Genomic DNA, 21053 nt, shown 5'->3' with positions numbered 1-21053 from the left:
TTCTGCATTTTTGGTTGTATATTGTTCATTAATTAACCGTTGTACTTTTTTTACTGCACCACAAAATCCACCTTCACGGCTTCACACACCAATGTCATCTTCATCATGATCTACTCATCTCCAAAAATCTACATTCATTTATTACAAATATGACATATATTACATGATTTGTTACATGATTTGTAACTCATATATACACAAATGTATATACCTTGAATTACATAACACTGACTTCTTACATATCAACACAAACTTGTAGCTAAATATCAAATCAAAGTTATATTTGGTACCAACATGCTACCGAGTAGGGCAAAGTCTGTGGATCACACTTCACAGTCGGGATGGGTGATATGGCAGACTGATACTGACGTGAACACCGTCCTCCATTGGTATAGATAACATTTCGTCCGATCAGGGAAATCTTCCCCATCATTTTGTGTTAAATTTGGTCTCGTGCGTGTTTATTTCCTCTTTACACCGCATGTATCCTTTTCTTTTATCATTTCTTCAATTTATCGTTACATGTAATTTCACGACTCTACAATCAATCTATCCTCGGTTTAAACATAGTCAAATGGAGTCAACTTTAGAACGTCAAAGTATCAATCTTGTTTCTACAAGATATTGTAGTACATTGCTTAAAATTTTATATTGTAAGCCCTTTTATGAGCAAATTCATGCTATATATTTTCTTTCATACTCAAAACTATTTTAAAAAAAATCGAAGTCAAATTACAGTCAGTTTGACTTGAAAAAGTTATATAAGAAGACAAAATTCTTAAGATCTAATAGCACTATCTTTTTTTTTCTTTACGAATATGAGCGACGCACAGCTAAATCTCAGTGAATCGTGAGAGCAAGTTACTCAGCTACTTACAATACACAATCACGTATTTAACTTTAATAATTCAGTAAATGTTTTGCAAGATTAGTCATGGATTCCATAAGAGTACTTTAATTTGTATCACCACATTCCTGTCACATTCACAAAGCGCAAACCTACCCCAATCACGACAAACAATCTCACCCCCAACTCCAGCACCAGCTCAGCTCCACCACCAGACTACGTCAACCTCATCGACCTCCTGTCGTCGCCGGCCCATTTTCAACATTACTTAAACCCCTCGAACAAACCAAAGTCATCGAAACACTACAAAACCAAGGCAACAACACCGAAGAAGGCATCACTCTTTCAGTACCCAAAAACAAAGCCTTCACTTTCTCTAAAAAAACATCCCTCTCAAACCTCACCATCGACGCGCTCAAACAATTGTGTCTGTTCCACGCGCTGCACATTACTACTCACTATCAGATGATCTTGATACACCAAGCACCCCAAGATATGTATGAAGATATAGTGCATGCAAGTGTAACACTTTACAAATTGCAAGTTTGTGAAAAGTTGAAAGCACTCAAGCTTCTTGTAAATTAATGACAAAAACTTCATGTTATGGTAATCAAGTTTTGATAATATAAATACAAAAAAAAACTTACAAGCAAAAAAATAAAACCATAAATCCTTTTTAGTAGAACATAATAAATATATAACAAAAATACCTCAAATTCTCATAAAGAGTTCAATATCAATCAATGAAATACATAAATTGGATATCAAAAGAATGGCTGTTCTTCATCTTACAACATCACCACAACACCACCGGAAACAACCGCCACCATCAAACACCTCCAAACACCCCAACTAATCCGGTTAGAAGCCAAAGGAGCCGACGCCTTCGCAGCCGGGCCTTTACCACCATCAGCATCCGGTGCATCCGCCACAGGAGCCACGTCTGGCACCGGCGCCGGTGCAGGCGCTGGCACCGGTGCCGGAATATCAGTCCCGAAAATTGCTTCAGGAAGCAACACTTTATTCACCTGGTAAATCGCAACCGGGTCGGTAGAATGCACGCTGCTGCTGACCACCGTGTTGGTCCAACCGGACCCAATGTGCACCGTGCCGGAGTCGTCAGTGAAGTTCAAAGTGTAGGTACCTCCCGCGAGTGTGTTAACCGGTCCGGCGCTGCTGAGGTTTTTGAAGTCTGAGAGAGAGTAGTAATGCGGGAGCGCGTGGAAGAGACACAATTGTTTGAGTTCGTCGGCGGTGAGGTTTGAGAGTGATGGCTTCTTTAACGAAGTGAAGGCTTTGTCTTTGGGTACAAAAAGTGTAATGCCTTCTTCAGTGTTGTTGGCTTGGTTTTGTAGTGTTTCGATGACTTTGGTTTGTTCGAGGAGTTTAAGGAAGCTTGAGAAGGGGCCGGCGACGGAGAGGAGTTCGGTGAGGTTGACGTAGTCCGGCGCGGGGGCCGGTGCCGGAGTTGGGGGTAAGATGGTTGGTGGTGATTTGGGTGGTGTTGCTGATTGCGAGTATGTGAAGAAAAGTGCGGTGAAACATATGAAAATAATCTTGGTGGAATCCATGGTTAATCCTGCAAAATGTTTACAAAATTGTTAAAATTAAATACAAGACGGGGTATTGTAGGTAGTCTTGCTGCCATGATCCACTGAGATTCAACTCTGCGTTGCTTAGATATTAGATCTCAAGAGTCAAGAATTTTGTCTCTTTGTTTGACTTTTTTAAGTCAATCTAACTGTTTTTTGACTTCGAATTTTTCGAAACTAGTTTGAGTTTGAAAGATTAGTAAACTGCATGGATTTGTTTATAATAGGAGCATTACAAAGTGAGTTTTTTTAGGCAATAAACTACAAGATCTTGTGGAAAAGATTTATGGGTTGACTTTCTAAAGTTGACTCCATTTGAGTATGTTTAAACTTTAAACAGAGGATAGATTGTTTGAGAGGTGTGAAATTACTGAATTACCCTGTAACAAAAACAGATTTAACCAAGAAACCAGGAGATAAACCTAGAGATAATGTTATATATATAGAACATTAATATAAAGTCAAAGATCTAAGAAAAGAGATCTAAAACACTATCTTGATACAACATATTAATCTTAACTTGAATCCATCATTATTTTAAAGATCAGAGAGTAGGTAAAGAATGCAATGTGTTTCATAAAGGTTAACTAACATACATATACAGATCTAGATCTGTTGTTGAAGAAAAAACAATAATTAGTAACAAGAAACAAAACCCATTTCAATTATGCAAACAAGAAGGTAATGTAATCATCAAGATTGATAATATTATTGAAATGCAGAGATAAAAGACTGACCTTTGCAGTGTGAGAGAGAGAAAGAAAGAAGCTTACAATGGAGAGTGGAACGTATGAGAGAGTATAAATAAGAGTGTTTAAGTGATAATATTATTATTATTTTTTTAAGAGTGGTGACTGGTGGTATTGAGGGGTGAGATTTAAGTGTTGGTACCAAGTCAAAGAGCAACCAACAATAATATTGTGGCTGGCTTGGGTTGGGTTGAATGTTTAATCTTCATAAATATATAATGTCTTCATTTAATAAATAAAGTTCATGTTTTAAGACGACATTAAGGCTTGTGATGTATAATTTTAATTACAATATTAAAAAATATCTGAGATATGTTAGTCAGAATGTAAACTTGATTTGAAAAGAAAATGAGTTTTAATATGTAATTCAACGTCGAACAAATATATAGAACCTGATTGTAGTAACTAGTAAGAAATCGGCCTTTACACATTTAAAAATAACAAGTTTTAAAAAATATGATAAGTAATCAAGAAAAAAATAAATTATTATTTAAAGGTTTCACAACTAACGTAATTCTATTACATTTAAAAACGACTTATTTTATCTTTTTATAATAAAGCTTAGCATTTATTAAGAGACCGAGTTTAGTCACTTCTGCTCATTAAAATTTTAAAGCTTATAGTGTGATTTTTAAGTAAACAATAGAGTTCTAGCAAATTAAAATGATGCCAGACGAAATTTTCAAAACTTCTAATTAATGTATTTCAACTTAATATATTTTGCCATCATTTCTTCATTTTTTTTTTCTATAGATACATGTTCATATTTGCAAAAGTTAAGCTATAGTTTCTAATATTTCTATTATCTAATGTCATTAATGTAAACAGTCACCATTACACCGACAGATAATTGCTAAAGTTTAAAAAAAAAATTAACAAACTATCAAGTAAAGGAATCTGATGTTGCACCTCAACGACTCAACGAGTGTGACATTTTTTGTTTTATTTCTCAAAAAACTTTGAATCCAGACAAACCAATTCTAACCACCACATGTTAAATCGTCTTAGTATTGAACGTAAGTGATCACTTGTTCAAGCCAGGTAACCGTTGTGCTTGTTTTTATCTACGTGTGTTTTACTATATATTACAACTTGTCGTAACTTTTTAAGTTTTACATGAGTAAAACGCAGAGCAAAGCACACATTCTACATGTCATGGTCCAAATTATCGTTCTGTTTGGTACATACAAATAATTAATTTGTACTCGTGATATTTGTGGACATTAAATAGAATTTAATTCTCTATTGTGTTAAAATATTAATGGATGTATCATGTATGTATCTTGGATGCTCTCCTCAAGGTGGGCTTTCTCAATCAAACGAATCTACTTATTAAAATGGAAATAAAACAAGTAGTCTTAATTTCAAGTGTCCGATCTTGCACTCTACCCTACCACCGTCACAAACAATATAATATTAGTTGAATATTTTCAAACTTATACAAGTTCAAATAAAACGAACCTAAGATAACTCAAGTTTGCTTTCTAAGATACAACATATATAGTTTGTGAACGTTACTTTCCATATGGGACATACTTCACTATATTTTACGATATATGGGTCTCATGGATGATAAAATGTATCATGAGACACTGGCCATTAAAATATACGCCTTGTATAGGCTTATACTAGTCATACACGCACCTCATACAAATTAATGCACCTATACAAGTGATATAGATCATTATACGAGTCAGGGGTTACTCATGAGACAGCAAAAACAAGTTAGGGCTTTAGACCCACACTTAATTTATTGGAAGTTAAACTAAATATAGGGGGTCCATGTGTCGTTAGTTGAAAGTTTGTTTAGAACATTTATGTATTTGTAAAAGTAGAAGGGTCAAATATGTACAAGTGAAAGTAAATAACTATTTGACAGTTATTTTTGATGGCTATATAAACCCATCAAACTCATTGTAAAACTGAGATCGATCAATACAGAAAGTTTATATCATCCTTAATCTTCATCTTTGTTCATATTAAATTGTGTGTATGTTCTTGATTTACCAACATAATTAAGGTCTCTAAGTTAAAAAAACATTATATATAGATATACTATGGTGGGTAAAATAAATTCAAAATAATGTATTAGTGTGGTCAGTGGTGGCAGGTTTGGTTGTTATTAAAGTATAAGTTATGAGTTCAAAACTTGTAATAAACAAATTTTTTTTCTTAACAATTGTCATGAAAATGCCACAAAATCTAGTTTTGATTTAGGCTTCCACATTCGTTGAGCCGGCCCTAATATGAGTGATATATAACTATACAAGTCGTATAGGCATGAGACTCTATATGAGACATCGGGGCCTATACCCTCGTATAATGGTAGGTAAAAGAATGAGTCTGCCACCTAAGTACTTGTACGCATAATATACCCTACAATCTGAAATATATAGTAGTTGGTGTAAGAATCTAACATCCCACATATATTTTTTTATTCCGTTCCTGAAATTTGCTTTCGAACTTTAAACAAGGGCACATGACTCTGTGTACTATCTTTTTTCTGGTAAAATGTTCCGCTACTTGCTTATGACTTTTGAGGTTCGTGTTTAAATCTTATTTGAATAGTTCATATTATAAATTGCGTAGAGTATTAATAAAAAATGACAGAGGCGGACCGAGGTACTTAGGAAGGTGGGCAGCCGCCCCCCTTAAAAAATAGGTATAGTGTAACTTTTAAACAAAAATCTTGATTGCCCCCCTTTAAAGTTTGGATAAACCCTCCTGCTGCCCCAGATCCCTTAAACTTTTAACACCAACTCATCTGAGTTTTCCAGCCAAAAGTGGTGGCGCACGGTGGTTGCTGCAAATATGTTATTGATGTAAAGAAAGAAGATAAATTATACAGACTTATTAGGTTAATAGATAGTTTATCTAGTATAAGATGGGCTTCCTAAAACAAAGCCCAGACAAAATTTAAAAGTAAATATTTAACACAATATTGGGCCGGCAACTTAGGTGCTGTTTGTTTTTTAAGAGCTAAAATGTCTGCAGTCTGCGGACCACATCTGCAGACATCTGTAGTAGAAGAGGTGGACTAAATATCTGCAGTCTGCAAGAAGAAGACTGTTTGTTTTTTAACGTCTGCAAACTGCTAAAATTATCCAACAACAATTAAAAATACATAAATCTAATATTTATACAAAATAATACAAATTGTACATAATTAAAAATAATAACATCAAAATACATCATCCAAGTTTAACATGTATGAGAATCGTTAGGCTCTTACAAACAATCTATAAAAAAAGTTCCGACATTAATCTCGTAATCAAACTGTCAAGTCCCATAAGTGTAGCCGTTGTCGAGTCTTGTCAAATCTATATAAATAAACAAATAAATACATGTTATAATAACCCGAACAACCTAAAATAGCACGTACTAACACAAACAAAAACCAAACAACATGACGCAAACTAACCCAATCACGACTCAAACTATCCCAAACCCGATAATAAGAATAAACCAAACATTTTTTTAATTAATTCATGTAAGCCCGAAACCGTATAACCCGAACACGTTTTTTAATTATTATATATGAACGCAAGAACCGAACTACTTGAACACTTTTTTTTTCCATTATAACTAAACCCGAAAACCATATATTCGAACCCAAGCCCGAACAACAAACCCAACTTGATAGTTCAAACATATAATGTATCTAAAGACATATAACAATCAATTAACAACTCAATTAAGACTTAACAATCAATTAACAAGAATTAAATTAACAAAAACCCAATACCTTAATTGAACAAATCAATTAACAAAAACCTAAAAAAAACTAATCAATTAACATATCTAATTAACAGTTACTAAACCTGGAGAAGGCGTCGGAGCAGGCTGGATGGTGACAGGGTGGTCGGTGACGGGATGGTGTGCAGCGAGGTTGGTGGTCGGTGACAGGGTGGTGTGCAGCAGGGTTGATGGATGGCGACGTGGTGTGCAGCGGCGACTGTGGAGGAGTGGAGGCGGCGCGGTGGAGGAGTGGAGGCGGCGGTGGAAGAGTGGATACGGTAGCGGTGAAGTGGTGGAGGAGGAGAAGTTATTTGGGAGTCTCTGATGAATGAAGAAGAAAAACTATGGAGTAAAATGGGATAGAAGAGGTGAGAAGTAACAATACCAACACTTCTAGGAGAAGATGGCGCGCAGACGTTCTTTAATGAAACGTCTTCGGGAAAACAAACACACTGCAGAGCCCAACGTCTGCGCGCCCTCTTCTCAGTGCAGACAAAAGAGGTGGAGAAGTGCTTTTAAGGAAAAACAAACAGCACCCTAATCTGTAACCTGAGTTATAATGGAGTAATTTTAATTCAATAAAAAAAATATGCTAAGTTCTTTAATTTTTATTATTATCCACTGTCAGCGTTATTTCTATTTTTGTATTACTTTGTGTATGTTTGATTTGAAATATGTTGCTTTTGTTATTTTTTTTATAGTACATAGCAACATTACACATAATTTGTAAAGTTTAAATAGTTGGCACCTCTTTGTATTTATACAAAAGAAAATTATATTACGATGTTTCGGTTAAAATATTTGATTTCATAAACATATATAAAACATCTTGTAAATATAATTAAGCTCGGAACTATACAAATACATAAACATTTAAGCCTTTTTTAATGAGGCTTAACATGCTTTCGTTATATGTATATGTAATTTACTTTAATCTTAACTTTTTATCATGTCTTCCGGATCAATCCAGCCTTGTATGAGCTAGAAGATAAAAATTATTATATATAATCCTTAAAAATTTCCTGCCCCCCCCATAAAAAAAAATTCTGGGTCCGCCGCTGAATATGGGACCACCCCTTGCGTTGATCAGCTACCTCGTCCAGCCATCCAATCTTGAGTCCCGGACTTCCACCCCACATCAATGGTGTGCGTGGCCCACTGGCCTTTGGTCTGTCACATGCCAACTAGATTTCAACGAGGTGAATAACCCTCATTGTGGGTGCTCTTAAGATCAAAGATAAGGGAAATGAGTATAGCATTATTACAAGTTAGAAGGTGTGAAGTACACACTAGTAGTACAAAACTATGCTCATCTCTAGCACTTCTAACTCGGTGGCTCAAGGGGACGAACCCCCTTAGTGACCAAGGGATTTGAAGGGGGCAATGTCTCTAGCGGGGTTCAAGCTAGGTTTAGGATTTTTTTTTTCAATTTTATACACCTGAGGTTGCTTTAGATTTGCATAGTAAGTGAAAGTTACATGAAGGATTTGCATAGTTAGTGAAAAGTTACATGAAGTGGTTGGTACGTAGGAGTTGACGATTAACTAAGCTCAGTGTTGATCATTAGTAGCAACTATGCTTCAGTGGCAACCTGAGAGAGTGGTAACTTGGTATTTTGATATAGTTTCCAGTTTCCACAAAGGCTTCCCACTTACATAGCTTCCAAACTGTTAATAGCTGTATATACAAGAACGATCTTTGTCTAATTTCTGATACGTTTTTCAGAACATAACTTTCATGCTCGTTCTTGGTTTGTTTTGAGCTACGTTAATTTGAAAGGTATTAATCCACGATTCAAAAGACTTATCTAGATAATCCAAATCTACAACACATATAAACTGTTATTGTTGTGTAAGGATAAAAAAAGTGTATAATGGTCAAATACACAAATATAGATGCTCAATTACCTAAAGGGCTTTCTTTCTGAGATAAATGATTGTACTTTAAAGTTACTTTAGTTGCATGTTGTTTTTCCTTTAGTGATAATAACATTCACTGGTTCTTTCTTTAGTTCTACCAAACAGGAGATACTAAATATATAGACACAAGTATGATAACTATTAGTTTTAACTTTGTTTTGACATAAGCATCTACAACCACCGAGATAAAGCAGTTTTAAGCTTAAACAGGTAGTTAGTTATCTGTCTAATCAAACATCACATTATAAGCTAATCACTTTCCCCCATTCACCTTTTACTATGCCACTCTTTAGATGTAGATTACCGCAACTCGTGTTTGTCGTTTCGTTTGGTTTTTAATAATTGTTTCTAGAAAGCATTCACTTTAAACATTTGCATCTAAGAAGAAGCATTGGTTTGTCAACTACTCATAACTGCTATGCATGAACCATGTATTTGATTTCTGCTATACATATACATTTATTATAATAAATGCAAATATATAAGTGGCTTTCCTTCATTTTCAGTTTACCTTTAACTTTGAGTGTATTACTTTCACTTTTTAAAGAATGTCTATGCTGACAGATTGTACTATCATTTGGTATGCTTTACTAAGATGCTGAATACAACTTCTTACAGTCATGTACTAGGTCTGAATCTAGATCCAATATAGTAATATACTTGATTGAGTTGCATAATACTAATAACATCATCCCAAAATAGTCCCCTTTAGACTTTCAAGAGTCAAAAGAAACATGTTTAAATTCAAAACTAGCAACAACCATTTTGGTTTTATACAAACTATAACAAGATATATATTGTAACACTATAAGTTGATCAAAAAGCTAATAATACATATATACATGCTATAATTGATATATGGCTCAACACCAAATTTTTATGTATTGATCACTGTATATTTATCTACTACATGAGATGATATATGGATAGAAATATAAGAATATACCGACGTAAATATATCTCATAATACCGGTACTAAAGTGATCATCACTACTTAAGACTTCACATCAAGATAGCATAACGCATGCTGTCACTAACCATAAGATGATTCACCTCTGATACGCGTGTGTGATCACCCGATACCCATACGCCATCAGTGGCACCATTTATATGTGGATGAGAAGATATGCATGAGACAAGTGAGAGTGGAGCTTTAACTATACTATGTATAAGAGAAAAACCGTTCCGCCCTTGCCTTGTATGGTGAGCTATAATTGGAAACTCAGTTCCATTTCCTTCTCCTAGCATGTTTTCATCGGCTACTTTATGACTTTTCCTCATGTTTTCGATGTTCTGCCTCACGACCGCCAGTATCCGCCTCATCTCCGCCAGTGTAAGGAGTGTTTTTCTTTTTCTTTGAGGTTAAAGAAATTACACACTGCCTCTTTTGGTTATGTAGGAATGATTGTAAGAGAAAAGGCTTAAAAAGGAGTCCTTTCTATAATGGCATGTTGATACTAGTGGTGGAGTTAGTGGTAGTACTTATCACAAAAATGTTTATGGAAGTGCTTTTTTTATGGACTCACTTTGGTTTTTTTTTTATTTTTATTTATGGTATTTTGTGGGGTCACTTATAAGCTTGGTTAACTAAAACTTTACAACAATATTATCAAAAAAAAAAAAAAAACTAAAAATTCTTGGTTTAAGCAGAAAGAAGTTGAAACATAAACAAGATCTTGATTCGGTATGAAGTACACTTGAATCTTATCATACCGTCTTGTTTTCTGACTTATCTAAACAGTTTGGCGTTCGATTTTTTTGTTTAATAAACTCAAAAATTCCATAATATTTTATGTTATTATAAAAACTTATGCTTTATTGATCAACAAATTAGATCAGAGGAATATCTACATAAAGAATCAATACTTTTGATAGAATTGTGGCAGACCCATGTTGCTAGTACCACAGGAATTGCAGCACTTTGTTCATATTTTGATTCTTGCTTGCATTAAAGGTATGCACTTTAAAAGGAATTCAAAAATTCCTTACATATTTTTTCTTTTTCCCAGATCTCAGTGACTTTTATGGGCACCTTATCTTGCTACTGATCATATTGTCTTGTGAAAGCATATCAGTCAGTCTTGGTTCATGTGGCCTTAAATTTATTTTACTTAAATCATTTGTTAGTTTATGTGTGCATGTAGTACTTACCAAATCATGATAATTATTTATTTGGTCATCTTTCCTGTTCTAGTAAGTGATATTGGTATCACTAATAGTCCAATTGTATTCAAGACAAAAGTGAAAGAAAACAAAATTAAGAGAAATCTGAACCATTCAGAACTAATTGGCATATATAATTTGTATGCTTTAGGCCAGCTCATCAAAACTCATCTTTATCCTGTTAGAAAGCTTAATTCCTTTCTAGAATTCCATTTATTTATTTGCAACATTATGCTGCCTTTGAAACTATGTATGCAAAGTCCGCTATGCCCTATGGCGAATCCACGAATGGTTTTTAATTACTAGTGTAGTAGTGTCACACTTAAAATGTTCATATATGATACATAACATAATAAAAGAACGAATATTTTAAAGAATTTGGTGAATTTTTGTGACCGCGGCTTGATGATTCATTGATTTTGGTCTGCAAAATCATGATGGTTTGTGATTACTAAAAAGGTAGTCAACCACTTATTAACATGGAAAACCATTCATTTCGGGGCATGAATCTTGATTGCACTTACTGGGACAGCATCATTATCTTATCGCTTCGTTAATGAATAATATATTTTGTAAAGAAAAAGAGATTGGTGATTAGTGTCAACACCAGGAGAAGTCAAAAAGTCAAATGCAAGTGGTATAATGTTGTTCAAATGGGAGCCAAACAAGTACCAACTTGTGCCATCACCACTTTGGTGGGATGGTAAAGGCTTTGGTCTTTGGGTGAGAGGTCCAGGGTTCAATTCCTGGCATTGGCGGTATAATGTAAATAGTAGGAGGAAAGCTTGAACATTCAAAAAAAAAAAAAAAAAGTACCAACTTGTACTAAATACTATTTATGATTGTAATATACTTAAACCTTAAGTTTAAATAATTGCTTCCTCCACTAATATTCTTCTAGTGACTCCTCATTACCATGACTAGATGCCATTATCAGTCTCTTTTTATTGCTATTGGTAGATATTTGATATGGTACCGTATGTGCCAAGTAATAATATCTTGTAATCAATGATTCTACTATACTTAAACCTTAGCTAAATTGTCTGTACAATAGAATCATATTCATAACAACTTGTGGTCTTCATATCATCATATGATATTCAATGATTGATATTCGACGAAAGTGATCATAAATAATGATTCATGAGGGTACGTAACTTGGATGTTTATTTCTTGAGCTATCAAGAAAAGAAAGCGCAAGGAACTACAAGGACTGTTTTCACTCATTTTAATACTACAAGGACTAAAGTTTCCCGCAAACTTTTCCAAGATCTGTGGCGTCGCCATCCTAACAACTTGACGTTTTCGATTTAAAGAGAAAAAAAAATGCACTGATAGGATGGACAATGACGGATCGAACCAAAGTTGTAAGGAACGCAGTTAGGTTCAATAAAGTTTGGTGGATTAAAAGAGAAAAAGAAAAGTAAAGTGATCAAGTTATGAGATTAATGAAATTACATTGGTCAAGGTGGTCCAAACTTCTTTCCATACACAATATATAAGGAAGGTTCATTGAGCTTTTTTCATAATCAGAGGCGGATTCAGAAATTTTTGTTATGGTGGGCACAAAATGAATTAGATTTTTTTTAAAATTATGTGACCGACCAATCATTGTGGAGGCGAAAAGCGTAATGAACTTCAGAGGCACATGAGAGGGTAATATTGTTCTTTTTACACACCACTTTTAAGTTTTAAAATACATATTACACACACGCCACACGCCACACACACACACCCATACACACACACACACATATATATAAGACAATTAATTCAAACAAGGTCGCATTCTTCATCTTCTCTTCAAAATTCAGGGGCACTTCACGCTTCACTTGCCAAAAAAAATATATCATTATCTATTATTTATGTTTGCTCTCTAATTTTTTATATAACTGGTGATCATCAATGGTAACTAGAATATTAGAATGAGAGGCTCAACATAGTACTTTTTACATTTTTTTTATACATCAATTGCCTTCTTTAGCAATCAATGTATCAACCTATAATTGTAATTTCTGGAATCTCTTATTTTGAAATGATTGTAATACATACTTCAACAAAACTTTTTACGTGAACACTAAACGACATGTTTTCTTAGTTGTAATTTTTAAAATGATAAAAGAAAAAACTTAAGTAACATTTTTTGTTCCAACTTAAACTAATATATTTAAAACTTAAACTAATAGTAATAAATTAATAAAAATTAACAGATAAATATTAAGAATGCCAACTTATAACTAATTTGATAAAAGTATAAAATAAACTAAAACCTTAGAAGAAGTGCAAAAGTAATAATACTAGATATTAAAGTCATCGGAAATATCAATTGAAAGTAATAACATTAAATATAATAATAGATAAACTCAGCTAATTTTCTTTCCCCATCTTCCTTCTTATATGCTATAGTCACTACCGGAAAAAATCTCCGGCGAGCGTATTTTTTCTTCTCTCTACACTTTAAATACTCTCTTTTCAGCCGTTTACGTCCGACGATGGGCACTGATAGATTGTTGACGGTGGGCACCGGCCGATTGTTGGCTCATCATATACTAGTACGTAAATGCAAACACGACACCATGACCGGCGGACGGTGGGCATCGGCCCACCGTCACTACACATTGAATCCGCCTCTGTTCATAATATCACACAATTTGAACAAATTTCCACAAGCAATGTTATATTTTGCATATAAACACTAAAGATTATGTGACTACTGTTTTACGTATGGTTTCCGTGTGATCAGTGTACGTGTTCATAACACAATTACGAAGGTTGAAGAGATACATTATTGAGACTGATAATTTGTTACAATTTAGCACTAGTATATATAAACAAATATAAACCGTATTTCTAATGGCTTAGCCCTAATAACGATTAACTCTAGTATATTCGAAGAAAAATGAACCCAAACAAACAAGTGGTTATGAAATGATTTATATTATTAATGATCGTTGTCATTTGACGATCTTAGTATGCATGGGGTCAGGATTAATTAATATGACACGCAAACACTAAAGATAGACATGACTAGAACGCGCATTGCGTTTATTTTGCATGTTAATGTACGTTTCGTAAGACAATGAACACGAACATACATGTTTTGATGAAAAAAGATTTATAATATTAGGTAGTTGCCACTTTACTATTTTAGTATGCAACCTAAGTTAGGTAGACAACTAGACAGTAAAGTGTAGCTATAATTGAGAAAACATTGTGTTTTGACATGAAAAGCTAATCAATGTAACTTTTTTCTTGAAGATAAGAGTTTTGGGGCCACTTGATGACTTTGATATTTTGTTCATACATCGACACTGGTCATTCCAAGATCATAAAGAGCTGAAGATGATGACTGGCCTCAATGATCCGACTATGAAACTCGCTCTTGGTTTCCTTCATTGTTATTGTCTTTGCTTCGTTGATCAATCTTTACTTTTACATGTTCAACCTCAATCATCTTAGTCTTCATAAAACAACATAATTTTTAAAAGATTATATATATGGTAGTAAATGTATGAGATGCGACGGATAGAGAAAACCCGTAAATTGATGTAGAATAAGACAATAAGTAACTAGAAAATAAACGATAAAAGAAGAGTCATCTATCTATTTTTATCGCTAGAAACAATACAACCAAAGGAATTAAACTTGGATAAAAAAATTATTGAAGTCGGAAGAAGCTGACTTTTATTGAACTTCAAAGTTCAAACGCTTGAATTACCAACTCAAATTAAGAAACCTTATATATACACACTGATGCTGAATGTAATCAAGGTGTAGACAAGGAAGACTTACCATGGACTATACCGAATCCAAATTTTGCATTTCAACACAAGCAAGAGAAGATGCGAGACTTATTTTAGCAAGTGACGGTTTGTGGGATGTGTTGACAAATAAAGAAGTTAGAAGTACAAGTGTTGCACTTTTGACAATTTATTTGTTAAGACGTCCCACGAACCCTTCACATGCTCTTTCACTAGGGGTTTGTTGCACAAACTGGGGCAATTCAAGACCGTCATCATGTAGATCTTTTGTGTTTCTGCAATATTGTATTGAATCAAATCTATGGAGAGACCGACCATTTATATCGGTCATGTCTATTGTTTTCCAACCCAAGTTGTCACATGCATCAATTAATTTAAGTATACTTTAAATGCTTTCACTATTCTCTCTTCTTCTACAAAAACAAAATCAAAGCAAGATAGCCAAAGAATTATGAAAAATAAATTGCATCATCAAAAAGAAAACAATCAAGATAATCATTCTGTAATTCTCAAATTAAATTCAAGAAGTTACAAAAGATAATGATATCATCCAAATTTCAATAAACAATATACAAAACACATAAAAAAGTGAACTATTTATTAGAGCTAAATAGATTATTTAACTATGTGGTTCAAAAAGATATAGAATGGGGGTTAGTAATACGTATAATAGATTACCATGTCAAAGTGTTCTTAATGTTGTGCGCTCGGTAGCGAGAGGCCAATGTTAATGATGATTTGAGAATTGGTTTTTGATATTTATAGATAAAAATAAAAGTTGGGAATTAGTTGGAATGGTTTAATTTGATTTTCAAATCTCAAATTATTTGGTTAAGATTTTGAAAAGTGAAAAGCAATTTAAAAAAATTCCTGAAAAAAGGTTACCAACTTAGCATAATTCATATATATATATATATATATATATATAACCTTTTTGAAATTTGAAATATAAAATATATACTTCACTTACGAATGTCAAAGAATGTAAGGGAAGTGTTACTAATATGATATAAGGTTATTCATTTTTCAGCTTCGTCTCGAGTCACTTCTTCTCGGGTTAGTGGCAAATTTCTATCGATGATACGATCCTACGTGTGATTAAATAACAAATTACGTACCATATTAATGCTCTAGAGAAAACATATGACAACATAACCGATGCTCAACAACGTACCATGATGGAAAAACCGTGTTCGGTCCCCACGGACCGATGGTTGAACAGTTCATATTAATGCTCTAGAGAAACATATGACAACATAACCGATGCTCAACAACGTACCATGATGGAAAAACCGTGTTCGATCCACGGACCAATGGTTGAACACTTTTTGAACTGCCATTGCCATCATATGCGCACATTGAATCCATATGAAATATAATTACTTAGGCCGATCATCAATCATCTATGCATTTAATTATATATATTAACAAAATCTTGATGAATGCTAAATTAAGTGTTCTTACAGTATGACGAATTCTGAATGTATTGGGTGATTCATTGGTAGGAAGAACTACTTCTCACCCACCTTGTCGTCGTCGGAAGCATTAATCCGGTCACCGATCATAGCGTGTAGTTTGCAAAAGAATTGCCCGGGAAATTAAGATTGGACAGCTATAGGTATTCTTTTTTATATTATAAGTAACAAAGATATTGCATGGTTTATATATTAAAGTTAACCATTAAGATGCTCATTGAGCCATTAAGAGGTGTAAACAAACACACTCTACCTTTGATCGATTTAGAGATAACATCTTAACAGAATCATTAAGAGGCTACCATACAATGCCCAAATAAGCACATAAGTTATTTTACACATAAGTTATTTTATACTCATCAAACTAGACATTTCTCTACCAAAACACTATCATACATTCATACTCTATCTAGCAGTTGATAGCTAACTTTGATTGGATGAACATCAACTAACAGTAATTATGTTATTATTCGATTGTACTTGTATTACATTGTGTATTTCTATCAAAACCAATAACTAATCAATTGACCCAAACAATCTTGATTTACAACAGCGTGTCAAACACACGTTCGATTGTCGACAGCCTCCTTAATCTTGCTGATAAAATCACCAACCGCCATCGTTCCCAGCTCCCCGCCAAACCTAGATCTAACTGTCACACTCTGTGTCTCTACCTCCTTGGGCCCCACAACAGCCATTAACGGTATCTTCTGCTTCTCTGCATTTCTAATAAGCTTTGGCAGTCGCTCACCCGTGCACAACTCAACACGGATCCCATTAGCTTTCATCTTCTCAGTAACATCTTTGCAGTATTCAAGCTAAAAAGATAGCAATACCTTGTTATAATCTTAGATCTAAATGCTAATTTAGACATTTAACAAAAAGTCAAACTTGATTTGACTACCTGTGTGTCAGTGACTGGTAGAATTCGAGCTTGAATTGGAGAAAGCCACAAAGGAAAATCACCAGCGTAATGCTCGATAAGTACACCAAAGAACCGCTCTAGAGATCCAAGAACGGCTCGGTGAATCATAATGGGCCTCTTCTTTTCTGAGTTTGAATCAATATATGTGATGTCGAAACGTTGTGGTAAGTTAAAGTCAACCTACACAAACAATCTTGTTTCATTACCATAATAAACTAAAGTTCACAACTTTATTGCAGGGCAGGACAAGTTTTGTATCGGGTCAAAATGTGTAATTTTGTACGGGTCGAGTTGAGTTGGCCCGACACAGTTTTGATCAGATTTTCTAAAACTTGGGCTAAAATCTTGAACAATCTTGTGTGATTACCATAACAAAGTTCACAACTTTACTGTAAAGTAGGACAAGTTGGGTAACGCCGTAACAGGCAAAATGTATAACTTTGTACGAGTTGGGTTGGGTTGGGTTGGCTCGGCACAGTTTTAGTCTAATTTTCTGAAAACTTGGGTTTAAATCTTGAACAATCTTATTTGATTACCATGATAAAGTTCACATATTTATTTCAGGGTAGGGCAAGTTAGATAACGGGTCAAAATGTGTATTGTGTACGAAATTTGTGGGGTTGACCCAACAAATTTTTGGTCTAATTTTCAATAATTTGGGTTGGAATTTTAAAACAATCTTGTTTCATTACCAGTTCACAACTTTATTGCAGAGTAGAACGAGTTGGGTAACGATTCAAAACGTGTAAAACAATCTTGTTTCTTGTTTCATTACCATGATAACATTCACAACCTTATTCGAGGGTAGGACATGTTGGGTAACAGGTTAAAATTCGGGTTGGATTGACCCAAAACCGTTTTGGTCTAATTTTTTATAATTAAAACATTTTCAACCCGACTCATTTTGCCATGTTTCCTTTCTAGCAGATCTTTCAATTTATATGTTATAGATAAAACAAAAAACAGGTCAGCCGATAAGTACCTGTATGGTAGAGCATTGCCACTTCCTACCGAGGGCGTCCTCAATCTTGAGATCAATTTTCGGGCCATAAAAGGCACCACCGCCTTCATCAACTTCATAAGCCCATCCTTTGTCATTCAATGCATCTTTCAAAGCACCCGTTGCTTTGACCCATATATCATCATCACCAACCGCTTTCTCGGGTCTAGTCGAAAGATTGACTTCATACTTGTCAAAGCCAAATTGGAGCAACATTTGCTCAGTAAGATCCAAGACGCCTTTGATTTCATCTTTAATTTGATCCTCTAAGCAAAATATATGTGCATCATCCTATAAATCAACAATGTATAAATGTAAATCAATCAAAAGAGACAAAAATAAATGATATATATGTTTACCTGAGTGAAGCCTCTAACACGAAAAAGCCCGTGTAAGCTTCCAGATAATTCATATCTATAAACCGTGCCTAACTCTGCAACCCGAATTGGGAAATCACGATACGAGTGAGGTTTTCGTTTGTAAATTAAAATATGGTAGGGGCAGTTCATGGGGCGAAGCTGATAAAGTTCTTCTTCTATCTCCATCTGGTCATACATGTTCTCTTTGTAGAAATCCAAATGACCACTAATACTCCAAAGGTCCGCCTTTGCTACATGGGGAGTATATAAAAGATCATAACCCCGTTCTGTGTGAACTTTTTTCCATAAATCTTCGATTATGTGCCTCACGACAGCTCCTTTTGGATGCCAGAAAACTAAACCTCCACCAGCATCATCCTGTAGATATATAAAAATATAATCTTTTTGGAAGATAAAATATTATGGTTCACTTTTTAGGTTTTAGGGTGTAAGGTTGACTAAAATAGATCAAGATCATGGCCAGCACGCCTGTAAAAATATAATTTAAAATATTAAATATCATATGCTTCAGGGTTTTGGGTTTAAGGCTGGCTAAAATAGATCAAGAATTCAAGATCTTGGCCAAGATGCCTGTAAAAATATTATCTTTCTGAAATATACAATGTTATGGTTCAAGGCACAGGGTTGAAGGTTAAGGCTGACTAAAAGAGATCAATTTATTGGCCAAGACGCCTATAATTTTTTTTTTATAAAATATGGTGTTCAGGGTTTAGGGTTTAGGGTTTAAGGCTAACTACCTGTATGGAAAAGAGATCAAGGTCTTGACCAAGACGCCTGTGATCGCGACGCTTAGCTTCTTCTTTAAAGTGTAAATATGCTTTTAACTGTTCTTCACTCTCCCACGCGGTGCCATAAATTCTTTGAAGCATAGGTTTATTCACATCTCCTCTCCAATACGCACCCGCAACAGATTCAAGTTGTACAGCTCGCCTATTAATATTTCCGGTAGTTTCAACATGAGGGCCCGCACAAAGATCCCACCATTCATTACCTAAAACAATGATTATCTCACAATTAAAAGTCAACTACAACGGTTAAAGGTGCTGACTTTTGACTTATGAGTGTCAAATAATGTAAGAAGCGTGTTACCAATATGGTATATGGTTATAGGCTCTTCCTTGATACCATTCAAGATTTCCAATTTGTACGGTTCATTAATGGCAGTTATTCTTTTTTCAGCTTCGTCTCGAGTCACTTCTTCACGGATTAGTGGTAAATTTCTACCGATGATACGATCCTGCATATGATTAAATAATGAATTACGTACCCTGAAATAACAATTTATTAATACTTTCCAAATTTTAACAGTGAAAGAGTAGCATATGACAACATAATCGATGCTCAACAACATACCATCTCCTTTTTAATCTTCTTGAGGTCTTTATCGGTCAACGGCTCTATGTCAAAATCATAGTAAAACCCGTGTTCAATCCATGGACCAATCGTTACTTTAGCATCCGGGAACACTTTTTGAACCGCCATTGCCATCACATGAGCACACTGTATCCATACATATAATCACTTAGACCGATCAATCATCTATGCATTTATTTTAACAAACACATAAACAAAAGGCATAAATGAATACAAAAACTGATACATTCTCATTATAGTTTCCCTTGAGATGTATTTGACTTAATGTAAGTCAAACTATAAAAACATTTGCAGACTTTGGTACGAAATTGTCACGAATGAACTACATAAGTTATCGATTTCTAAATGTTCTTACAAGATTTAACAATTAACATACTGACAGAAATTACGGTCAAACATTAACAAAAGTACAAACCCCATGTCAAATTTTGTAACTTTGACTTCCAAAAGTCAAAATCCATCTTTATTAACCTAAACTAACACTAATAATAATAAAGTAATAATAAAGGAAGTGAGTTTACAGTATGACGAATCCTGAGGAGTGTATTGGACGATTCATTAGTGGGAAGCACTACTTTCTCAGCCTCCTTTATAGCCTCGTCGGAGAAACTCCGGTCATCGGCGGCGACGGCGGTAGCAGGGTCGGTGGCGACGGTGGCCGGCGAAAAGAAGCGGTGATGGGGTTTCTTGAAAAGATAAAAAGATTGAAACTTTGGGCGATTGGAGATGGGTTTGAATAGGAAAGATGAAGAAGAAGGTGAAGAATGGGTTGTTGAGAATCTGAGAGATGAGGTGAAGAGTGGGTGACAGGATGATGATGATGAAGCCATTTTGTGCAGGACAAACATGGCTGTTTGTTTCTAAACCGGTTCTTGATGTTTAGATTGATTGATTGATTGTAGTTCTTGGTTGAGGATTTGTGGACCAGGTTGTTCCTGGTATGAATGTTAACTAGAAAACATATTAACATTGAGGTTAGATTTGTGAGAAAATATACAACTTATTACGTTAAAAAGTTGCATTAAAATGTATAAAATATTTAAATCGAGAAACTTTTTTGTAACTTTATAGTTATGCAAAAGATAAGACGACATCCAAATAAGCATTGATAGTTGAATAGTTTCACTAGA

General features: G+C 34.5%; 1 protein-coding gene and 1 pseudogene across 2 annotated transcripts; both read right to left on the bottom strand.

The window, feature by feature from the left end:
* Nucleotides 1–1498: 1498 nt before the first annotated feature.
* Nucleotides 1499–3379, bottom strand: LOC143577427 (fasciclin-like arabinogalactan protein 7 pseudogene; annotated as a pseudogene). The gene is made up of 2 exons (XR_013143108.1): nt 3177–3379; nt 1499–2426 (listed from the first exon to the last, which is right to left on the bottom strand). The product of XR_013143108.1 is annotated as a fasciclin-like arabinogalactan protein 7 pseudogene (transcript).
* Nucleotides 3380–16654: 13275 nt separating this feature from the next.
* On the bottom strand, nt 16655–20828 carry LOC143577419 (threonine--tRNA ligase, chloroplastic/mitochondrial 2-like). Its single transcript, XM_077061254.1, has 8 exons — nt 20445–20828; nt 19903–20049; nt 19639–19786; nt 19287–19540; nt 18529–18906; nt 18152–18460; nt 17149–17349; nt 16655–17062 (listed from the first exon to the last, which is right to left on the bottom strand). Exons 1-8 carry the CDS (start codon nt 20769–20771, stop codon nt 16802–16804), a joined length of 2025 nt encoding a protein of 674 aa, XP_076917369.1. The 5' UTR covers nt 20772–20828; the 3' UTR covers nt 16655–16801.
* Nucleotides 20829–21053: the final 225 nt, after the last annotated feature.

Source organism: Bidens hawaiensis, unplaced genomic scaffold, assembly GCF_021521415.1.
Source record: "Bidens hawaiensis isolate Kalapana, Puna unplaced genomic scaffold, B.hawaiensis_p1.1 tig00028581_1, whole genome shotgun sequence".
In the NCBI taxonomy this organism is placed as follows: Eukaryota; Viridiplantae; Streptophyta; class Magnoliopsida; order Asterales; family Asteraceae; genus Bidens; species Bidens hawaiensis.
Note: the sequence above shows the minus strand (reverse complement) of the source record. Positions and strands in the feature narration are given on the sequence as shown.

Excerpts from the sequence above, each read along its gene's own strand:
- LOC143577419 (XM_077061254.1), bottom strand. The coding sequence starts at position 20,771 with ATGTTTGTCCTGCACAAAATGGCTTCATCATCATCATCCTGTCACCCA. Across the intron at positions 20,050-20,444 it reads TCCTCAGGATTCGTCATACT|TGTGCTCATGTGATGGCAAT; the intron begins GTAAACTCACTT and ends GTATGGATACAG. Across the intron at positions 17,063-17,148 it reads TACCAGTCACTGACACACAG|CTTGAATACTGCAAAGATGT; the intron begins GTAGTCAAATCA and ends CTATCTTTTTAG.